This window comes from Lipophrys pholis (assembly GCF_963383615.2).
Source record: "Lipophrys pholis genome assembly, chromosome: 10".
Classification (NCBI taxonomy): Eukaryota; Metazoa; Chordata; class Actinopteri; order Blenniiformes; family Blenniidae; genus Lipophrys; species Lipophrys pholis.
In genome coordinates, this window is record NC_137640.1 from 28159739 (window position 1) to 28180444 (window position 20706).

At 40.7% G+C, this 20706-nt stretch overlaps 2 protein-coding genes across 2 annotated transcripts in view; one reads left to right on the top strand and one right to left on the bottom strand.

The window, feature by feature from the left end:
- The window catches only part of cyfip1 (cytoplasmic FMR1 interacting protein 1), a 35763-nt gene extending 29915 nt beyond the window's left edge, over window positions 1-5848 (bottom strand). The window contains exon 1 of the mRNA XM_080473475.1: window positions 5648-5848. The gene's annotated coding sequence lies outside the window, so the exon portion shown is untranslated. The remainder of the gene's footprint in view (window positions 1-5647) is intronic.
- A 5470-nt stretch (window positions 5849-11318) lies between these two features.
- Window positions 11319-19033, top strand: LOC308116184 (olfactomedin-4-like). The gene is made up of 8 exons (XM_080474214.1): window positions 11319-11352; window positions 12311-12512; window positions 12591-12713; window positions 15725-15943; window positions 16310-16463; window positions 16682-16909; window positions 17669-17837; window positions 18486-19033. The coding sequence occupies exons 2-8, from the start codon at window positions 12459-12461 to the stop codon at window positions 18919-18921; spliced, it is 1383 nt and encodes a 460-aa protein (XP_080330340.1). The 5' UTR covers window positions 11319-11352; window positions 12311-12458; the 3' UTR covers window positions 18922-19033.
- Window positions 19034-20706: the final 1673 nt, after the last annotated feature.

Consider the following 20706-nt stretch of genomic DNA (forward strand, 5'->3'; position numbering starts at 1 on the left):
ACCATTTTGTTCACGTTTGTAGCATATTGTTCTCTGCACACATGTTTATGTGGTTTCACTACAAAAACAAGGGACAGCGCCCTCCTGTGGCCCAGCGTACTAACTACATCGTTGTCAGTGTGTCTACTGCTGCAGTGTAAAACACTCCTTTTTAACGGATTAGGTGTCGTCACGCGAAACGTTGTCGTGTAAACGGCGCCTAAGAAGGTTAATGAGACACAAAAGAGACATGAAGAAGGGACTCCGGCCTTGAAAGATAATAAAGCAGCTGGGATGTCCTGGTTCAGAAACTTCTCTTATCATGAGAGGAGAAACAAAAACATATTATGTTTCAATTAAGACTCCAGGATTCAGCAGCTTTTTCCACATGCAGGCAGGCCTAAATAGTGACATCTGATTCGTTTTTCTCTGAGCTCTCTTCTGTGGCATCTTTGTCATGTAAGATTTTAATTCTTGTGTTCACACAGCTGAATAAAGACTCGCCGGCTTCACGCTCCTCGTTTGGAGTGGTGATTCCAACCCCACTATTCAACTCTGCGAAGCCTAAACACACGTGTGACTGGTCGCAAAATATATATTTGTAACATTTCATGTTGAAATAGGATTTACATTTTTTCAATATATGTTTAGAGCAACGTTTTTGAAACAGGAGCTTGTCAAACATCATCTTCGTGTTTCTAAAACTGAAGTGCGAACCTTCACAAAGCTGCAGCAGACTGGAGACCAGCCATCAAACCCCAACAAAAGAGAGAAGTATGAACCACGGCGGACCGAACGTGAACTGTTGACGTCAACAGCACAGCCTCCTGCTGAATAGTCCAGCTTAAAAACCAGAAAGGAGTCAATAAAAGTTAAGCATTGTTTAAAAACTGCCTCATCAGGACAAAATATAGAAAATATTCCTATTTCAATCAGGCCAAAGAGAAATTGCAACTAATTCCCAGTCTGTTGGTTAACTCTAACTGGGGAAGGAAAAAAACAAACATGTCCACTTTTTTTTAATCAAAAAAAAAAAAAGGAACCTCTGTGGTTTGTTCATCTGAGCACAGTTCCTGTTGAGGCTGCCGTGTCAGCGGTCTCATCTTAAAACAGAAAAGGACAAATTAGACAAGTTAATTCGACCTGCAAGGTTACAGGAGGCTGTTACACCAACTGCTGAAGTGGCACACCATGTGTTTACAGGGCTATCTCTGTAAGTACACAGTAAGGAGCTTAATCCAGGCCCAAGTGGGAAACACTGGAGAGCGAGACAGAGTCAGGCTCAGGGTACCCACAATGCAACAGTATGGTGAGATGAAGCAATACGATTAAAGCTTTGTCCGTAGAGGGGAAGACACAACACACTTTCAAGACAAACTCAAAACAATGTCGGCTGCTTGTGCTAAAAATAGGACGTAGGTCTGAAAGGAGAAAAATTACTGGGACTGCCAGGCGTCACCATTCTGCTCAGGGGGAGGCGAGACGTGTTCGGCTCACAGACACTACACTGCTCACCTCTGGATCCGTCCGTTTCATTTATTGTCACAATATCATTGGAACAACTTCAAAACTGATGCAAACGTGGCAACATGATTGTTTGTGTGTGTTGTGTTTGTAACGTCACGTTTTCTGTGTTCATGGGTCACTTCAGGGTCGGGGGCTGTTCGTGCTGGAGTCTGACCAACTACATTTAAATTCTAACAAAAGTTTCAAAAATGGATCTCGGCAAAAATAAGTCCCTGCAACGTGAACGAATCCTTCAATTCAATCGTGATCAGCCAAGATGGCTAAAGAACATTTGACGGTTCATTTTGACATTTAACAGCTAAATGGTTAAATTGCAACTTTGAATAATGAATAAATCGATGAAACAACACAAAAATATAGCAAAAGGCTAAAACGGTTAGTTATGCAACAAAATAACCTGACATGGATAGAAATTAAATCATCATCAATAATCAAAATATGTAAAGGCAAAATAATCAAACAAGATTAAACGAGCTTCACAAAACTGTCACCTAAAATTAACAGATTAGCACTGACGGCACTAAAAATAGAAATGATACCGTTGACAAAAACAATTGAGAGACTGCGGCCCCGTTTACACAACATTTTCAGGAGAAAATATAAAACCTTTGTTGTGTTTTAGGCGTCTGTTCACTCGACAACGGAGACACTGAAAATGCTACTTTTTGAAAACGGCTCCCAAGGTGGAACTTTTCACAAAACGATGCAACCAGAGTCGTCTTGTAGACGCTGGAAATGCTGCTACTGCACATGTGCACCACCGCTGAAGTAAATTGTTCTTCTGCACGTGCTCAGTCGATGGACCAAAACAACAATGATTCCTCCAGAGTGTCGTGACTCTCAGTCCGTCTTCTCCTGGGACTTGGTAGTTTTATAGTCGACAGTCACTGTAACAACAATCCAGCTTTGTCGTATGTCCACTAGAATGTCGGTGTTCCCCCACTGTTAATGTTCATAACGTATTGTTCTCTGTTGTCTGCGTGCATGTGGGTGTGGCTTCATTACAAAAACAACAGCACCCACTAGTGGCCCAAAATGAAAACTACATTGATTTCAGTGTTTCTGTTTCCGTGTAAATGGACACTTTATTCAAAATGCAAAACTTTTCTCAAACGAAACACAAAACTGGTTGAAATGTTGCCGTGGAAACGGGCCTAAGAGTACACAAAGAAGTGGAAAAGAGCTGGAAACATTCAGAATTTGTTGCCGACAAAAAATGTGAACATATTAAAGGTCTCATATTATGCTAAATTCACTTTCTAAAGGTTTTCCAACAGTAATAATCGTCCCTATGCCTGGAATGACGTTCCAGAAGTAAAGAAAGTCTGTCCTCTCTGTCCCTGGCTTATTTCAGTTTTTATAAAGTGTGTTGCTCCAACCAGCCAATCAGAAATCAAACCCTATATAGTGTCATCGGGGGGGGTTAGCCAAGCCCAATCAAGTTAGGCTCCTCCCTTTGACTCCTCCCACAATTAGGCAGCTCTGCTCTGGCACATGGCACCACGAGAGGAAGTACTTCCTCCTCTTCCCAAGATGGACATGTGTGGGCGGAGCCAGTCCAGCTCACACAGACACAGCAGATTCTGAATGCAGCTACTATGATCCAATATTCAAATAGAGGAGAATCAAGGAAAAGCTGTACACGCCAGATAGGAAAGCTGGTCCAAAGTGTGTTGCTGCTTCTATACTTATTCAAAAGGTCTTGATATATAAATTCATATTTAACCGTACTCTCGACTGGCAGCAGAATTATAATACAGTTATCTCCAAACCACTGTCAATTAAACTGACCCTCGAAGCACAGCAGGATACGCATGTATGGAAGTGATAAGAAATGGAGGGGGGGGTGTTTCATATGTGTAAAGGTTGAACAGTTATAGTGAAAGTGCTTTTCACTAGAAACACAAATTTAAAAAAAATACAAGACAAGCACATAACACTCTCATATAACTTCCTGCAAATGAAGATTGGAAGGAAACCGCACTGACAACCATCACTCAAAGTGAGAGATGCTTGAAATTAAAAGTATAAGGCCTGTGAGATATTCATCTTGCATCATGGCAACGAGATAAACACAAGCAAAATTCATGAGACTTCTTCAGCTCGTGGTACAATAACAATCCCGGTATGAAGGAAGTAGAAGGTGTTTTTCTACACAAAAGGTGTGAAGATTTATCGTTATAAAGCTTTGAGTGCAAAGTGTCAGACCACAGCTACCACATGAGCAGCGGGATTTTCAGGGTATACCCACACTTTACATCAGTAATTCCGTTTTTAAATCAACTTCAAGACCAGAAATAAAACGTGCAATATTTTCTTAAAAAAAAAAAAAAAAAAATAGAAGCTCAAGGTGGAATCCAAACATCACTCACACCAGCTGAGTAGGTTCTGCTCAGAATGTCTGTCAAAGTCCTCAGTTGGACCTCCTTTGTGTTTTCATGCACCTGTGAGCTCTGAGAAGTTGATTAAATCGTGAGACCAAAGTGATAATTGGGAACAGTAATCCAATACATTTCAGTGGCTTGGCCTCTGTACTGTAATACCTCCATCACGGAGGCTGTAAAGCGCTTTTGGGGCACGTATCTGTGATTGGGATCCTTGAAACAGAAACGGAACCACAGAGGAGCAAAACACCACCGCTTTCACCAAAACACTGACAGATGTGGTTTTACTTATGGTATCTTTATGCCTCATAACCCACTTTCACCCCCCCCCCCCCCCCCTTCCTTCCTTTAAAGCAAAACTGACTAAACACAGAGCAGAAATTACTTCAAGTTACACCAACTGCATTCAAAGACACAACAAATAATTCAATAAGTATTTCATCAAATATTATTGAAATGAGTCAGTGATGCGTCAGTAATGAGTGCTCACTATGCAGGAGGGGCACAAAACTACCAGATGTATACGATTTCTTTTCTTTTACTTTTTGTTTCATACACTTTCTCCTCTCTATGTTGTGTTGCTGCAAATTCGTCAGAGAGTTTTCTAAACAGCGGACCTACAACCAGAGAGCGGATATTTGTGTCAAACTGGAATGAGAATGTTTTAGATCTAATATTACTTATAATGTTTTACACATTATGCATTGACCTTAGATTTTAGACATTGGCCAATTACTTTTTGGTGATAAATTAATCCAAGTAAAAATAGAAAATAGATCTGAGGCACCACTTGAGATTACTGGATTACTACAATTAACTACAGAACGCAACGCCAAGAAGAGACATGCAGGCAGCTACTGTAAAAACCACAACAACTGTATAAACATAGAGCTAAATGACCAAGTCATTCGTAATGACTGTTTAACATATTCTTTTGTTATCATTGATTTATCTTCCACACCTGAGGGGCACGCCTCTGCAAATTTAAAAAAAAAAAAAAAAAAGAAGAAGAAGAACTGTGAGAAAAGTAAGACCACAAAGAGGCAAAATCTCCTGGCTCATGTGTTGTTTCTGAATGTTTGTTAAAACAGTTCATACATGATGAAGCTTTTCTTTTTTGTGTGCAAAACGCACGTTCCGGTGCAAAAGCTGGAAGAGTGAGTGGACCCTGAACGCACCACGAGTACAGCCCAGCCACCTAAACACAACACGTACACCGCCTGGTACAGTAGCTCCTAAACGACTTCCATACACTGTGTAAAACGACTTAAATTAAGGGAAAACTATGGTAAACTGTCTCATATTCGACACTCGGTGACAGATTGAACTTTTTCCAAGGGACTTGAAACACACTCCTCTCTGCTGCAGGAGTTTAAAAACCGCCCAAACAGGGAATAATGGAGAAACTGTGCTTAATAAAAGTTGGTATTTCTTGTGAAGACGAGTCTCCAACACGTTAACTCAGATGTGAGGGTCGTTTATATTCCTGCTTCCGAGCAGAGGCCTGAGATTAGTCTCCGCCCGGGCCTGCGAGCCAGGAAAACGGCTTTGCTGCCTCAAGCCGCTCCGCCGCTCTCCGAGCTCATTTTTCCCCCGCAGGAAAGTTCGCCTCGGACCGGACGAGTTAACCCATTTAATCACACGATAACGGGGAAAAGAAACACACCGCACGGCAGTTTTCTGCCGGTACACCCTTCAGCCGCGACGGACGGAGCTGGAAATTGACTCTGAAGCCAACTTTTCGGTCAACCACTCACCCGGAGTGGTGCCTGGTGAGCGGGGAAGACTTGTTCAGGGAGCCCGTCGCCGGCGCGTGGATCCCGGGTAGTTTGGACGACTCGCTCCGGGTGTGTATACGTATGTTTCCTCCCTCCGGCCGCCGTCCAGAGGAATCTTTTCCTTGCTCTGCGTTATTATCATGGGCGGGGGAGAGAAAAGTCAAGCAGGGAGTTCCTGTCCCTCGAACAGGGAAACTCAACAGGAAACTGGGCTGCGGGCTGCGGTGCGGGGCTCCTCCACTAGGGCTCCGCCCGGAGGATTATCAAGGTGAGGCCGGAGGAATGTACAGTCACAACCTGTGGAGCTATGGAGGCTGGAGAGTGCCACAAAACGCCAGGGGCGGACCCACACAGGGGGGACTTTGTTTTTGTTTTTTTCCCAAAGATTTTTTGTAGGAAATTTAAAAAATAAATAAATAAAATGCTTAAAAAATATTGAATTAGAATCAGAAATACTTTATTAATTCTCGGTCAATTTCTAGTAAATACTATATTCCTCCTATGTTTTGCTCCAACAAAATTCCCATACCTGCAAACAGTGTTACTGTATCAATCATTCATTGACCCAACATTTTACAAACATTACATATACATACAAATAAACATGATCAGGTTAAAAAAAGAAAAGAAAAGAAAACCCCCGGGAAATTTGTTAGAGAGGAAAGGGAAAAAAAGAAAAGAAAAAAATGTTAAAACAAGGATGTAAAATAAAGTAAAAACAAACAAACAGCAGAAAAAGGACATATAGTTGCATTTAACAATTAAAGCTGCAAGCAGCACTGGACGGGCCCTTGTGCTTCCAAGAACATACCTATCCCATTCATTTAGTTATATAGAAGCCATCAGGGCTGGACTGGAGGCAGACTGCAGCAGGTAGAGGTTAGTCAGATGCTCATTGAAGCATCAAAATGCAGAGGGTTGCCATGCCATGCCTTTTGACTGATGCAGAAGAGTTTTTGTCATTAAAACCTGTTTTATGCAGATGTAGAAAAGTTGTTCTTTGCATCGAGGCAGGACCCTTATCCAGCATGTAAAGTTTGAGGCACATTAGAGTATGTACAGGGATGTGTGTTTGAGCATGTTTAGGCCTACGAGCTTCAAGTGCTCAGACCCTAAATGTCGAGGTTTTGCACCCACATGACTAAGAGACGTCATAAATCAATGTGATATCCAGTAATAGGTTCTTCTGATGCAACACAACATCCTTTGCAAGCCAGTTGAGACCAAACCACATGTGGGTTCAACTCTTATCGGAGCCCATCAGCTCTTATTTTCATTGCTGTGGACGTCCAGCGACAAACACGATTAAACACGATCATAAAAGAGCAGTTAGCAGGAGTGATCAATGAATTTTTAAGTGTGGTAAATATGTTATTAAGCCACACAGTGGCGCTGTCCACAGCTGGGATTCATCTGGACGGAGAAAGTAAGCAGAGATATGTGGATGAACTGACACAGTTGGGGATAAATGAACCATATCTGTACTCTCCAGGTATAATTACTGATGTTGTGGAGTGTGATCTGGCCACAGTCCACCAGATTGAGTATCACAGTATCTACAGCGATGTGGTGTTTAATCCCTCACCATATACTGGCCAGGACAGGAAGGCTTACAAAAGCCTGGATGCTTATAAATACTTTGTGGCAGGATGGGTGACTGAACTTCAGCAGAGGATAATCCCAGGAAAAAGCTCAATCTCAATCATGCCAAGTTTCATTAGTAGGAAACACATAATAAAATTTTGAAAATACATAATTTTTTCAAGTTATAAAACAGTGATCATAATAAAACTAAATATAGGTTGTCTTACATAAAGATTATCACGTTGTGTAGATTTTATTATCTATCTGCATTGAATGTTTATACAGTTAAACCTTTCAAATATTTAACAAGAATTTAAATGTGATCGATTTAATGCTTATACATTATTTTGCAATGATGATTGGAGAAAAATATTACAGATTATAGAGAACAGATGATTGTAAATGACTTGGGCAACAGCAATCCTACAAAAATACCATAGACTGTATATAGATATACGTTAAAAAAAACAACAACAACAACTAATAGTCCAAACTTTTCTCATTCTTTCAGTGTTATTCAAATTGAAGCAGGTCAACTTCCAGTCCAATCTATAAATCAATCATAGATCACTTTATGATGTAATGAAATTATTACAATATTAAGAGAAAAATATTTTGCCTGCCCCATAATGTAATATTTAAAGTTTTTAAGTTTTAGGCTCAGCGATTTGTTACATTATCGACCAGTTATTACATTCCGGGTTTTATTACATTGTATTTTAAAACAATTCAGGTCGTTGTTACATTTTGGGTCATTGTGTTGTTCCCAGGAGTGTACACCATGACTGTTGCATTTCAAGCATGAAGCTACAGCCAGGAAACTCTATGAAGTACACGCTGATAAGCAACACAAGCAGCATCCGCTTTCTACCCTCGAGTGTAGTCGTTTATGGGCAGCGGCTCTGCTGGATCCTGATCGATGCTACAGGCTGCCGACAGTTCAACCAGCGCACCTGCAGCATCAGCTTTCGTCTCCATATCCCTTCTCTATTTTTTTATTTTTTCACCAAACTCTGCCACACATGAAACTTCTTCAGCTGCTGCTCATCTTTTTGCTTTTGGGGAGACGGCACCTACTGGAACACACTGGAGACATCATCTGGGGACAGTGGGTGGTTGCTCTTCTTTCCTGAAATCAAAAGTATAAAGAATGTGTATTGCAAGTCAGATATGAATGACACGTCATGAAAATAATTCAGAGGAAGCAGGGACGCAATTTTATTCTTCAAGAAATTTAAAAAAGATGTCTTACATCATGGGATTTTATTAAGCCACCAGCGTTACGTGACCTTTTTTTTTTCTTAGCATTGAAACAAATATATTTGCATATATGGAAACATTTTTTTGTCACGTTTTATTTGTTTATTGATTGATTGATTATTGATATATTTATTTATTTACCCACAGCTCACATGAAATCTAGTTAAGAAATGTAGAAATTTTTTTTTGCATTTGAATATTTTATTGTGGGAATTTCGTTTTTACATGGAATAAACTTAAATGATATACATGGAGTTTATAATTTAATTTTCTACTTAAAAAATAGGCTCTCTTGATTGACCAAAGTAGACCCTCAACAAAATGGACTGACACATAATTACATGCCAAACTACACATAATTAATCAGGCATAGAGATTAACACAATCAGGGGATTTAAAAGGTGTTAAAAACACATGTCGGATATTTTTTCACCCAAACCATTTCAGTGAGCAGTAGGTCTGCAGTGCAATGACACAGCATTTTAAAATGTAGATTTTTAACTCCTGGTTTGTTGTTATTTATATTTGATATAGAAAAATACAATGACAAATTGGACTCAATTGTTGTTTAGGTTGAATAATAATAATAATAATAATAATAATAATAATAATAATAATAATAATAATAATAATAATAATAATAAAATACCCTAAAAGATTGTAAAAACAAACAATTAATGGATTGAAATACCCTAAAAAAGGTCCATTGGTGGTAATTCAGTGTCATGTACTGGTCATCTCGTGATATGCGTCAGTGATAAAAAGTGATTCTCTGCCAACTGCCTGGCTGTCACTGTCGTTCGGTTCCAGCGACTTTTATCAGGATTCATTTAGTTGTAATAGACCTTTAGGAATATTTCACCTGGAAAAGACTGTTTAGGGGCCGAGAATCTACTAAATAAGTCCCCCATGAATGATGGCAGGTCATTTTGATGCCAAAGAATGCTGCAGACACAAGGTAGGTGACATAATCACTTTTTGGCAGGCAAAAAAAAAAATCAGCAATATATAATGTGATATGTAATAATCCTTTTTGACTAATTCAGCAGGAAAAGACTTTGGTCAAGCCAGCCTGCAGTTTTAAAAATGAAGTCAAGTGAGCTCACAAGGTGGCTTTTGGTTGTTGTCAGTGATCTTGTATGCAGCACACTATGTCAGCTAACTGATTTCAAAAAGCTCTAATCACATCGCCATGAATGCTTGAGAGCTCTTCTAAAGGAGCTTCTACTTATTCAAGGTCAATTCAAATAACGTATGGGTGTAATTCAAATATTCTTTTCATTATGATATTAAGTCAAACTTACATTTTATATTATGATCTTGCATTTGAAAATAAATCTGAGAATTTGAACATAACCAAACACTCTCTCTGATTTCAAGGTGGAATAACTGAAACATTCCGACTTGTTATGAGGTCATTCCATGTCCCAGTGATAGTAGACCATCCCAGGATACCACTGAGTTAATATGAGGGAATTCTGATGTGTTGTTGCAAAATAAAACAACTTTAAAAATGGAAATAGGACCCAAAACAACATTATTTAACCTGATTTCAAGGTGGAATAACTGCTAAATTCCTTGCATATCATAGTGGTAGTAGGCTATCCCAGGATACCACTCAGTCAATGTCGGGGAATTCTGATGTACTATTTCAAAATAAAATACAGGTCAATATTGGAGTATGACCAAAACCAACATAATTTCACCTGATTTGAATGAATGAATGAATGAATGAATGCTTTATTTCGGTTAAAAATAAAAAAATAAAAACAAAACAAAAATCATGTTTTTACAAAATAAACAAGGTGATAACTCATAAATTCCTAGTTGTTATGGGGTCATTCCATGTCACAGTGATAGTAGGCTATCCCAAGATACCCCTCAATATAAAAATGTAAGAACGACTCAAGGTACAGTCATTAGTAGCAGTAAGTATGATTATTCTGGAACCTGCTAGGTCCGATCGGAAAACACACTGAGTCGTTCAGACTCCCTCCTTATATGCAGTGACTAAGGTCCACCTTCCCTCATAAGGTGCGACCCCTTTTTTGCTCGTCAAATCATCGTTTGAGTAAATATGATCATGTCATTTTTTTTAGACCCTACTAGTGCCTTCGTTACTAGGCAACGAAGGTAGCATCTCCTTTTGGATCTTGGGTGATTTATGTGAGGCCTCTTAGGGCGTGAAGCTATTGGCATCATCCCTTTTTTTTTTGGATCTTGTGTAATTTATGTGAGGCCTCCTAGGGCGTGAAGCTATTGGCATCATCCCTTTTTTTTTTGGTCTTGTGTGATTTACAGTGGACACAGTTAGGATAGCCCAACGCTGCATTCCAATTTTAACAAACATTTAAGAGTTTAATACATTGTTTTAACTCAGTTGGCATGCATAATTCACACAGAGATATCTGAATAATTATTCAACCAACCACAGGTGTAAAATCCACCTGGATTGTTTGTGTTCTATTTATGGGCCATCAAATAAACAGTTCCCTTGTACCACTGAAGAAATGCATTACTTTTAACATAAGGTAAAAAAAGCAATGGGTAAACAAACTTTGAACTAGCCAAAATGCTAACACGTTGTACTGACGATTGTGTATTTTTACATAGAAACATAGGAATGATAAAAATAATCAATCTAAAATATGAGCAGGATATGAAACACCAGGACTTTTTTTTTTTTAAGCTTTATGTGCAGACTGAACACTTTCTGTTCCTGTTATCTGTATGTGACTAAGAAAATGTCCATAGCCACATGTGAGTCACTGTCCTCCGTCCTCGAGAACTCTTTCACTGTCCTGTCACAGCTTCAGGTGTCCGTAAAGGAACCACTGACGGTCAGTCAACTTCCCTTTCCCAGAAAACTCTAAAATCCTTCAGCCGTCAGATGAACTCAGATGAAACATTTTTTCGTTATCACATCTTATCATCTGAACATTGATTTATTTCAATAGAAAAAAAACAACTTCTGTTTCTTATTTTTGTGTCTTCGTGTTCTTTCCAATTTCCGTTACTGAGTATTTTTGTAACTGAGCTCATTGGTATCTTAGTAGTTATTTTGTGTTCAATACTGAACTTTTTTTTTTCAGATCGAATCGCAGTCACTTGGATGTTTGCGTCTGAATTACATTTCGCGTCTTGGAGTCACTTTGTGCCTCTTTAAGCTGTTTTTGGAAATAAATGTTTGCATCTTTGCAGCTGTTGAGCGTGACTTTTGCATTTAATTGCCTCTTTTTCCTCTACAACTAGAGGCTTTATGTCTTCTTGTATGTTGTTTTTTTGCATTTGTCATTTTATGTATTTGGATATGTCGAATCTCTCTTTGGTGGGTTTCTATATTCTGCCGTCACTTTTCTTGAAGCTGTTTGAATGTTAGTCACTTTGTAGTTGAGTTACTTCCGTTTGTAGTTGCAAGCATTGTCTCTTTTTCAACATGTGTTGTGTCTTTGTGTCTCTTTGTAGCTGTTTGGATGTGTGTATCATTTTGATCAGTTTGTTTCTTTTTGTTGCTGTTTGTGTGTCTGTGTCTTTGTAGTTTGTTTCTTTTTGTTGCTGTTTGAATGTTTGTAAAGATGTCTTTTGTTTTTTGTCTCTTCACCTCCTTTTCCTTTTTATCTTTTTTTTTTTTTTTTTTTACTTTTTCATTTCCGCTGCAGCTGTGAAGCGTTCATGGCTCAAACATAAACTCAAAGATAATTTATGTAATGACATATTATTCCAAACATGATTCTTTTTTTTCAATGGGAAATTATTTCAAGCAGTCAGAAATCCCTCTCTGTCTTCATCTGCATACAGTGGAGAAGTTATATGTTGCAATGAAAACCACAAAGCAACGTGATCGAAATTACACCCAAAGCACTCTCATATGGAGAAGTCAGTGTGAGTGTGGATGAATGTGACCGGGTGTCGAGACCAGAGGAGTTTCATTCATCCATAATCCACCATGAAGCTGCAGGTCGTCCTCGTACTGTGTGCTGCGTTCGCCCTCAGCCTTCAGGTAAGGAACAAACACATCCTCAGAGTTTCATTGAAGATCCTCCACCTCTTTTCATGTGTGAATGTATTTACATCTCAGGCTCCTTCATCTCAAGAGTGTTGGTGTGAACTGCAGAGTGAAGAAAAGGCCTTTCCTCACGCTAAACTCAGCATGGTCGAGAGAAACGTTTCGGACTGCAACAGGAACGTCACCCCGAAAAAGGTAACCTCCAGCTTCTCGTGTCTGGCCTGGATTCTGCCCCCCCCCAAAATGTCTTTATTAACATTTTTCAATAAAGATGACAAATTCAATGAAAATCAGGTTAATATTATAGTTAACAAACAAAACTAACAACAACAACAACAACAGAAACATGAAAAAACAGGATATTGTTTACCCAATACAAGTGTTTATTTTTTTTTTACATTCTCCAAAATTATACATTTGTTGTAATAAAAAAGTCTATAAAAAGGCTGCCAATTCAAATGAAAATAGTCCAGTTTCCTCTTTAATATAAACTTAATTTATCTATTTGGTTTTTACATATATTTATTCATTATATATTTTTATCTCGTATTGAAGTTGTGTGTGTGTGTGTGTGTGTGTGTGTGTGTGTGTGTGTGTGTGTGTGTGTGTGTGTGTGTGTGTGTGTGTGTGTGTGTGTGTGTGTGTGTGTGTGTGTGTGTGTGTGTGTGTGTGTGTGTCGGCGTGCCATTTGTTTTTCTACTTCAACAAAATTAGCCCTCGTGTCAACATTGGCATGGATTACTGTTACTATTGCAACAACACCTCATCAGCAGTGTCTCACGACGGTCTAAACTAGCCCACGCTCCTTATTAGAGGGTGGACAATCCAACGCTTGGTGAATTCTGCTTCACAATGAAAGGAAGAGCCGAAATCGAAGGATTAAAAAGCGACGTCACCATGAACACTTGGCCGCCACCAGCCAGTTATTCCTGTGGTAACATTTCTGACACCTCCTGCGTAAAACTCAAAAAGTCAGAGGGATCGTGAGGCCCCGCTTTCACCGTCTGTATTCATACTGAAAATCAAGATCAAGCGAGCTTTTGCCATCCTGCTCTATGGGAGCTTCCTGTCCTCCCTGAGCTCGCCTTAGGACACCAGCATTACCGTTTGACAGGTGTACCGCCCCAGTCAAACTCCCCACCTGCAACAAGTTGCTCTGGGTGTCTGATAGTTCCACAGCAAACGGCTTCACTACAAATTAAGCCAGAAATGGATCTGGCTGAAGAGTTTGTTTCTTTTATATATATTTTGGAAGATTTTATTCCAATGATTAACCTGAGGACTGTTCCAAAACACATGTGCTAATGAAGCCGGTTGCTGTTAACATCTATCGCCGGAGAAATTTACAGAAGGAAACATCTTTAGCAATCTCAACTTTGAAAAAAGTAGCCCATGTAAAACTTGCCATGCTGAATGCAAGCGTGAACAAGAGTGAACATTTCCTAGAGCTTTTTCCCATTGACTGTCTGTGATTCTCACACACAAATTCTCCTGCCAAGGATTTTTTAAATTGTCTAATGTAGTGACATCGTCCAGTTGTGGCAGCAGATTGTGATTTTTAGCGATTAATACTTTTTTGATCGGATCAGACAGATGTTTGAAAATGATGGTGTGAATGCTTGATTATTTATTCGTGGGGTAAGTATGGAAGCATTTTTCCATCCGAAATGTCTCCTTATCTGGACCCAGATTTTAATTGAGTGAGACTGCAGGACTCTTAAAATGTTGTTTAAGGATAGAAAGAGCTGAGTAAATCGGAGATTCTAATGAAGAAGGATAGCAACTTAAATTTCCCATCATTATCCAGTCAGCTCTGAGTGGACAACCAAAACGACATGGAGAGAATTTTAAATGACCAATAATATAAATGGAAACAAGGCAATCCCATACCCCCCTGACATGTTGGTATTTGCAGAAAAGTCTTTTTGATTCGAGGTTGGGTTTTTTTTAAATTACGGATGAAATGTGATACTACAGAATCTAATTTATTAAAGAATGCTTTATTAATAAGAATGGAGATTAATTGGAACAGGAAAAAGAATTTGGGAAGGATATTCATTCTAACAATGTTAATTGCCCTGCTTGTGAAATCACCAAGTTAATCCATTTATCTATATTCTTTTTATTTTGATCATATACTTTAGTGAGATTACATTTATATAATCCACAATATTCCCGAGTGGGTTATTCTAAATTCATGACCCTATAATTGTTCATACAGCATGTGATTATTGAGTTCTTCTTTTACTGCTTATGTACGGCTCAGTTTAATTTAGTGGGTCATCTCCCAGTCAAAAAGTTGGTGGTTCGATCCCCCGTCTCTCTCCATACGTTGAAGAGCCCTTTCCATGACACTGTGTCTTCAGGCTGCGAAACAGGAAGAGAAACAGCACAGTAGTAAACAGGTTTCACTTTCCTACCACTTAAACGGTCCCCGAAGTGCTTCACACTGTTAATCATATTCATCCATGCTGTCACACATCATTCAGCTGCTATGCAAAGCACTCAATCCATCTAACTGGAGCAGTTTGGGGTTCAGTGTCTTGCTCAAGGACTCTTCAACATGTGGAAGTGAACTTGCAATCTTCCAACTGCGAGACGACCGCTCTACCAACAGAGCCACAGCAGCACACAGGTTGGTGGTTTGATCTCTGAAAAAACAACCAATATTTATTTATTCTCCATGGACCTTCTCAATGAGGGGCGGAGCTTCCATGGGCTTTGTCCTGTGAGTATCCACGCCCTTGTGTGGGGATCCGCCCCCGACTTCAACCCAGATGTGTGTTTCAAATATTGTTAAAATGGTTTTTATTTCATTTCAGCTGCGGTGAAAAAGTTTGTTTGTACGTAACCAAAGAAACAAATCAGAATATTCATCTGGGGATTTAGTTCTGAAACAGGTGCTCTCTGCAAAGAGGATTACCAAATGAATAATCCAGATTTTATTTTTCATTAATAACCTTAAATAAATGTGTGTCTCTGTCTGAAGATACTCTTGGTTTTCATGAGAACATCATGGAGAAGCTTCCGGTGGTTCTTGGTGACAATGTGTAGTTTAAACTCTATCCTTCACTCTAATGGCATAAATCCTCGTCTACTCCCTATGAATCCTCCTCAGCCTGGTGCCACAGACGCTCCTCAGACCTGCTTCTGGAGAGCTTCAGTGATTCAGGTCCCGTTTCACCTGTGGTCTCTGCTGTCCGCAGACTCTGGAGCTGGAGAGCCTGGTGCTGGGTTTGGATAGGCGCATCGCACTGCTGCACAGAGACATTTCCGTCTTGGAGAAGGAGGATGACGGTGAGCTGTACGGCGTGCTCAGCCTGTACGTTGTGGAGAACGAGATGGTGGAGATCCAGCAGATGATGGACAAACTGAACCGCACCATGAAGGGAGACCAGCACCTCACCGCGGATGTCACCCAGCAGGTAGAAACCTCTGCACGCACACAAACCTTCCTTGTTGCGATTTTGGAGTCTGTTTACATGACAAGGGTCTTTGAAGTAACTGATAACACAACTTTTTGAAAACACTCCAACTTCATTTCTATGGGAAAATGCAACGTTGCTACTGTGCATTTGCACCACAGCCATAGTAAATAAGTTCTTCTGCACATGCTCAGTAGGTGGACAATAAGAACAATGTTTCCTCCAGAGGGTCAGGAGTCCCAGTCCATGTTCTCCAGGGACTTTGGTAGTTTTATACTTGACAGTCACCTTAATAACAATCCAACTTGCTCGTCTGTCCACTAGAATACTCCCGTTGTTAACGTTTATCAAACTGTTCCGCTTCAGCTGACGGAACTCCAAGCGGAGATGGGGGAGATGGAGACGTTCGACACCATGGAGTTGGTGAAGGGACGGCTGGCCACCCAGCTGCTGAAGAAGGACCTGGACAATTGCAGGAAGAGCTTGAATGCCACCGTGCCCCCCACCCAGCCCCCCCAGGGTGAGCCAGCACCATGTTTACAACAGCCATTCATATCATACGGATGAAATCCTGCAAACTGACACCCACCGTCAGAGACCCCTGTGGCTCTCTGCAACCAAGTACTTACTACTATTTTTAAAGAATGTTAAGTTGAGTTTCTCTTGAATTGCACTGAGTTAAAGAAACCATTCTATCTTTTCCTGAACTGGTGACCTGATGTTTATCTTTCTCCTCAGGAACGTGTCCCCATGGGCAGCTTGTGAACGTCACAGGGCCGCAGGTCTTCACAGGAGGAGAGTATCCAGGCTCGTATTTGTACGGAGCCTGGGGTCGAGATCCAGAACCAGAGCCGGGGAAGGAGAACTGGTACTGGCTGGTAATGATGACCGTCAGCAACAGATACTCCAACTACGTCCGCCTCTACTCCAGCCTGAGCGCACTCATCGTCGGCAAGAGCGTCCCAGGTACGAAACACAATGAATACCTTCACAATGAAATTCAGCTTTGTGAGATTTTCCAACTGCTGTTTTCAGGTTGATGTGGTTGAGTTTCAGGAGCAAGTGTTTTCAGGTGCTTTGTATAAACCACCAAGGGGGTCCCAGGATTACCATTTAACCAGGTCGCTGAGAGAGCGATATGCTTTTTTTCTGATGACCAAACTCATCTTGAAGCATCGATCTCGTGATGCAGGTTGAAGCCCTGAGGTCATTATACATCTTCCCTCCCAGTCTGGACCACGAGCTCAGAAAAGACTGGTAAAACCAGGCGAAGAACCCACTGCTCAAATGAATCAACCCTGCCACCCAATGAACAACAGTAGTGTGGCTTCAATTCTGCTTCATGTCCCTTGAAGGAGTCATCCCCTTGTATTCTCAAGTATCCAGTCTCCTGGAACTTGTATTTAAATAAATTCTTAAAATTTACTTGTAGAAAAAAATCCAGGCTCGTTTTTCAATCACATGGGGTTTAACATTTATTCCAGTGCAGTTAGTGCCTAACTGCTAAACTGAACAGAGTTGGTTTTATGATATTAACCTCCTGTGTTGATGACAATCAAAATCTCCCATTTTGTGGTGCGCCCCCTTGTGGGCGATTCTGGTTTGAACAAAGACTTCAGATTTCAACTGAGATCCAACACCAATATACATGTCTTAACAAGCACAAACTGCGATTTACTAGTGATGACTCCTTCAATGGTACCTAAAACTCCCTTTTCGTTCCAGGTAACATTATAATCCACTCCTCCAACCCGACAACCAACACCATCCAGGGTCCCAATAATGTTCTATACAGAGGAGCTTTGTACTACAACTGCTACAACCAGCTTGACGTGTGTCGGTTCAACCTCACCACAAACACTGTTTCCAGCTTCGAACTACCCAAAGGCACCAGGTGAGCTGGTGGACAGGAGCTTCTTCCTTCATGGATGGTGTATCTTTGAAGAACTAATCCTGCTCCTGCCTTGATTTTTCCATCTTTGAGGTATCTTCCAGTAAGAGGTTGCCACAGTGAATGAATAATGCAATGAAAAGCGTCTTTGAGTGTCCATAAAAGCAGCTATATAAAACCAATGCATTATTATTATTATTATTATTATTATTATTATTATTATCATTATTATCTTTTTCCTAATACTGTTCGTCTCACGTTTCTTCCTTTCTCACAGAAATTGCCTCCATGTTTCCCTCCTTTGTCAAATGTATCCACATACATGATGGAGTCTCTCTCTCCATTTCCCTCCAGCTGTCCCTTTAATGTCTTGATCCTGTTCATTCTGCTCAATCCCAGTGAAAACCTCCACATCTCTATCTCTGACTCCTCCAGTTCAGCTTCCTGTCCTGCACAGTGGAGTAGTGTTTAACAGTCGGGGAATTTACATGATTTCTATTATTCCAATTCCATTTTTAATCCTGCATCACAATTCAGTTCTTTCCTCCACACTCAGCCGGGATTAGATCCAGCACCTGACGACCATATATTCGGTAAAGCCGTGAAGAAGATGGATGAAACTCTTGTGTTTGTTTTTGTTTTTTTTACCAGATATAACTCAAAGGGGAACTTCTGCAATCTGGATGAATGCTACCCGTACACCGACCTGGACCTGGCCACCGATGAGTCCGGCGTCTGGGTGACTTACACCACCAACCAGGACTTCGGAAACCTGGTGCTTTCCAAGGTGGAGGAGGGTGAGCCGCCGAGACTCGGCCAAACCTGGCACACTGCCGTCTACAAGCAGGCACTCACCAACACCTTCATGGCCTGCGGAGTTCTTTATGGAACCCGATTTGTGAGCAAAGATGTAGAGGAGATCTTTTATGCACTTGACACTGTGACGGGGAAGGAGCGGTTCAATGTGGGGATCTTCATGAACAAGATGGCTCCAAACATTCAGGCCCTGAACTACAGCCCAGTGGACCGGATGTTACACGCCTACTCCAACTCCAACATGGTCTCCTACAAGGTTTGGTTTGAATAAATGTACATAAAAACAAGAGGAAGGAGGGGGTTATCTGAAACCACTGAAACGGTGAAGAATCATCTGTCGGATGCTTCGCAGAAAAGATAAATAAAGAATTTGAAATCATTGTAATATTGTGCCTTTCTTTTAAGTGATGCTAAAATCCTACCAGAACAACTTCACAGCTGAGGGACCATCAAAAGGTTGTCCAAACTAAACACCATGTTTCTTCTCATCACCCCTTCACAGAGTTTGTCACCTGCTGGAATCAGAAAGTAGAATTTGAAGAAAAATGTAGCATCTCATAAGGTTGTGGATTTGGAGCTCCACAGGGTTCAGTCTTAGGTCCTATACTTTTCACATGCTTCCTGTAGGGAATATTATAGAATAAACGGATTCACTTATATGGGGCCTTTTTGCTGACAGCAGCCCCAAAGCACTTTACATAGGTCATCACATTCACCCACACATTCACACACCCTTGGAGGCTGCAGCCATGCAAGGCACTGTCACACCAATGGGGGCAGTTAGGGGTTCAGTGTCTTGCCCAAGGACACTTCGGCACGTAGGCAGGCAGAGATGGGAATCAAACCTGCAACCTTTCGATTGGGAGACGACTGCTCTACCAACAAAGCTATGCCGCCCCATATTATTAAAAAACACTCTATTAACTTCCATTGTTATGCCGATGACACACAGATCTATTTATCTATGAAACCAGACGATGATAACCAACTTTCTAAACTAGAAACTAGACGCTTGTCTTGAAGACATAAAGGCTTGGATGAGCCGTAACTTCCTGCTTCTGAACTCGGATAAAACAGAAATTATTATATTTGGCCCAAAACATCTGAGAGAGAAATTATCTAAGGATATAGTAACACTAGATGGTATTACTTTGTCCTCCAGTACCACTGTGAGGAACCTGGGAGTTATTTTTGACAAGGATTTATCCTTTAACTCCCACATTAAACAAATCTGCAGACTGCCTTTTTTCACCTACGTAATATTTCCAAATTTAGAAACATGCTGACTCAGAGTGACGCTGAAAAACTAATCCATCCTTTGTTACTTCGAGAGTAAACTATTGTAACTCCCTATTATCAGGGTGTCCAAATAACTGCTTAAAAAGTCTTCAATTGATTCAAAATGCTGCAGCGAGGGTCGTGACAAGAACCAACATCAGAGATCACGTCACTCCAATACTAACCTCGCTTCATTGGCTCCCCGCTTAATCTAGGATAGAATTTAAAATCCTTCTAACTTATAAAGCTCTTAACAACCAGGCTCCATCATATCTTAAGGAAATGTTCGTCCCATATCTCCCCAGAACACTCGGTTCTCAGAGTGCTGGCTTACTGGAGGTTTTCTAAAAGTAGAATGGAGGCAGAGCTTTCAGCTTTCAAGTTCCTCTTATGTGGAACCAGATCCCAGTTTCAGTTAGGGAAGCTGAACCAGTCTCTACTTTTAAGACGAGATTCAAGACTTTTCTATTTACTAAAGCTTATAGTTAGGACTGTTTCAAAACACCTCACTCCCCCACATCCACCTCTCTCGCTACCTCCCTCTCTCTACCTCCTCTACCCAAATCAGGGTCTGTTTCTTTCCCCCTGCCCAAACCAAGGTTTGTATCCCCCCCAATCGATCTCTCTGTCTATCCTATCTTTTCATCTCCTCTATCCTCTCACCCCACCCGGTCAGCAGAAAAGCCTCCACCTCTGAGTCTGGTTTCTGCAAAGGTTTCTTCCTGTTAGAGCAGGGGTCTCAAACTGCCGGCCCGCGCCTGAAAGAATGTAATGTAAT

What these genes read in the sequence shown, in the direction of transcription:
- LOC308116184 (XM_080474214.1), top strand. Translation starts at nt 12,459, where the DNA reads ATGAAGCTGCAGGTCGTCCTCGTACTGTGTGCTGCGTTCGCCCTCAGC. An exon ending in CCGCGGATGTCACCCAGCAG is followed by an intron (nt 15,944 to 16,309) that starts GTAGAAACCTCT and finishes GTTCCGCTTCAG; the next exon opens with CTGACGGAACTCCAAGCGGA. An exon ending in GAACTACCCAAAGGCACCAG is followed by an intron (nt 17,838 to 18,485) that starts GTGAGCTGGTGG and finishes TTTTTTTACCAG; the next exon opens with ATATAACTCAAAGGGGAACT.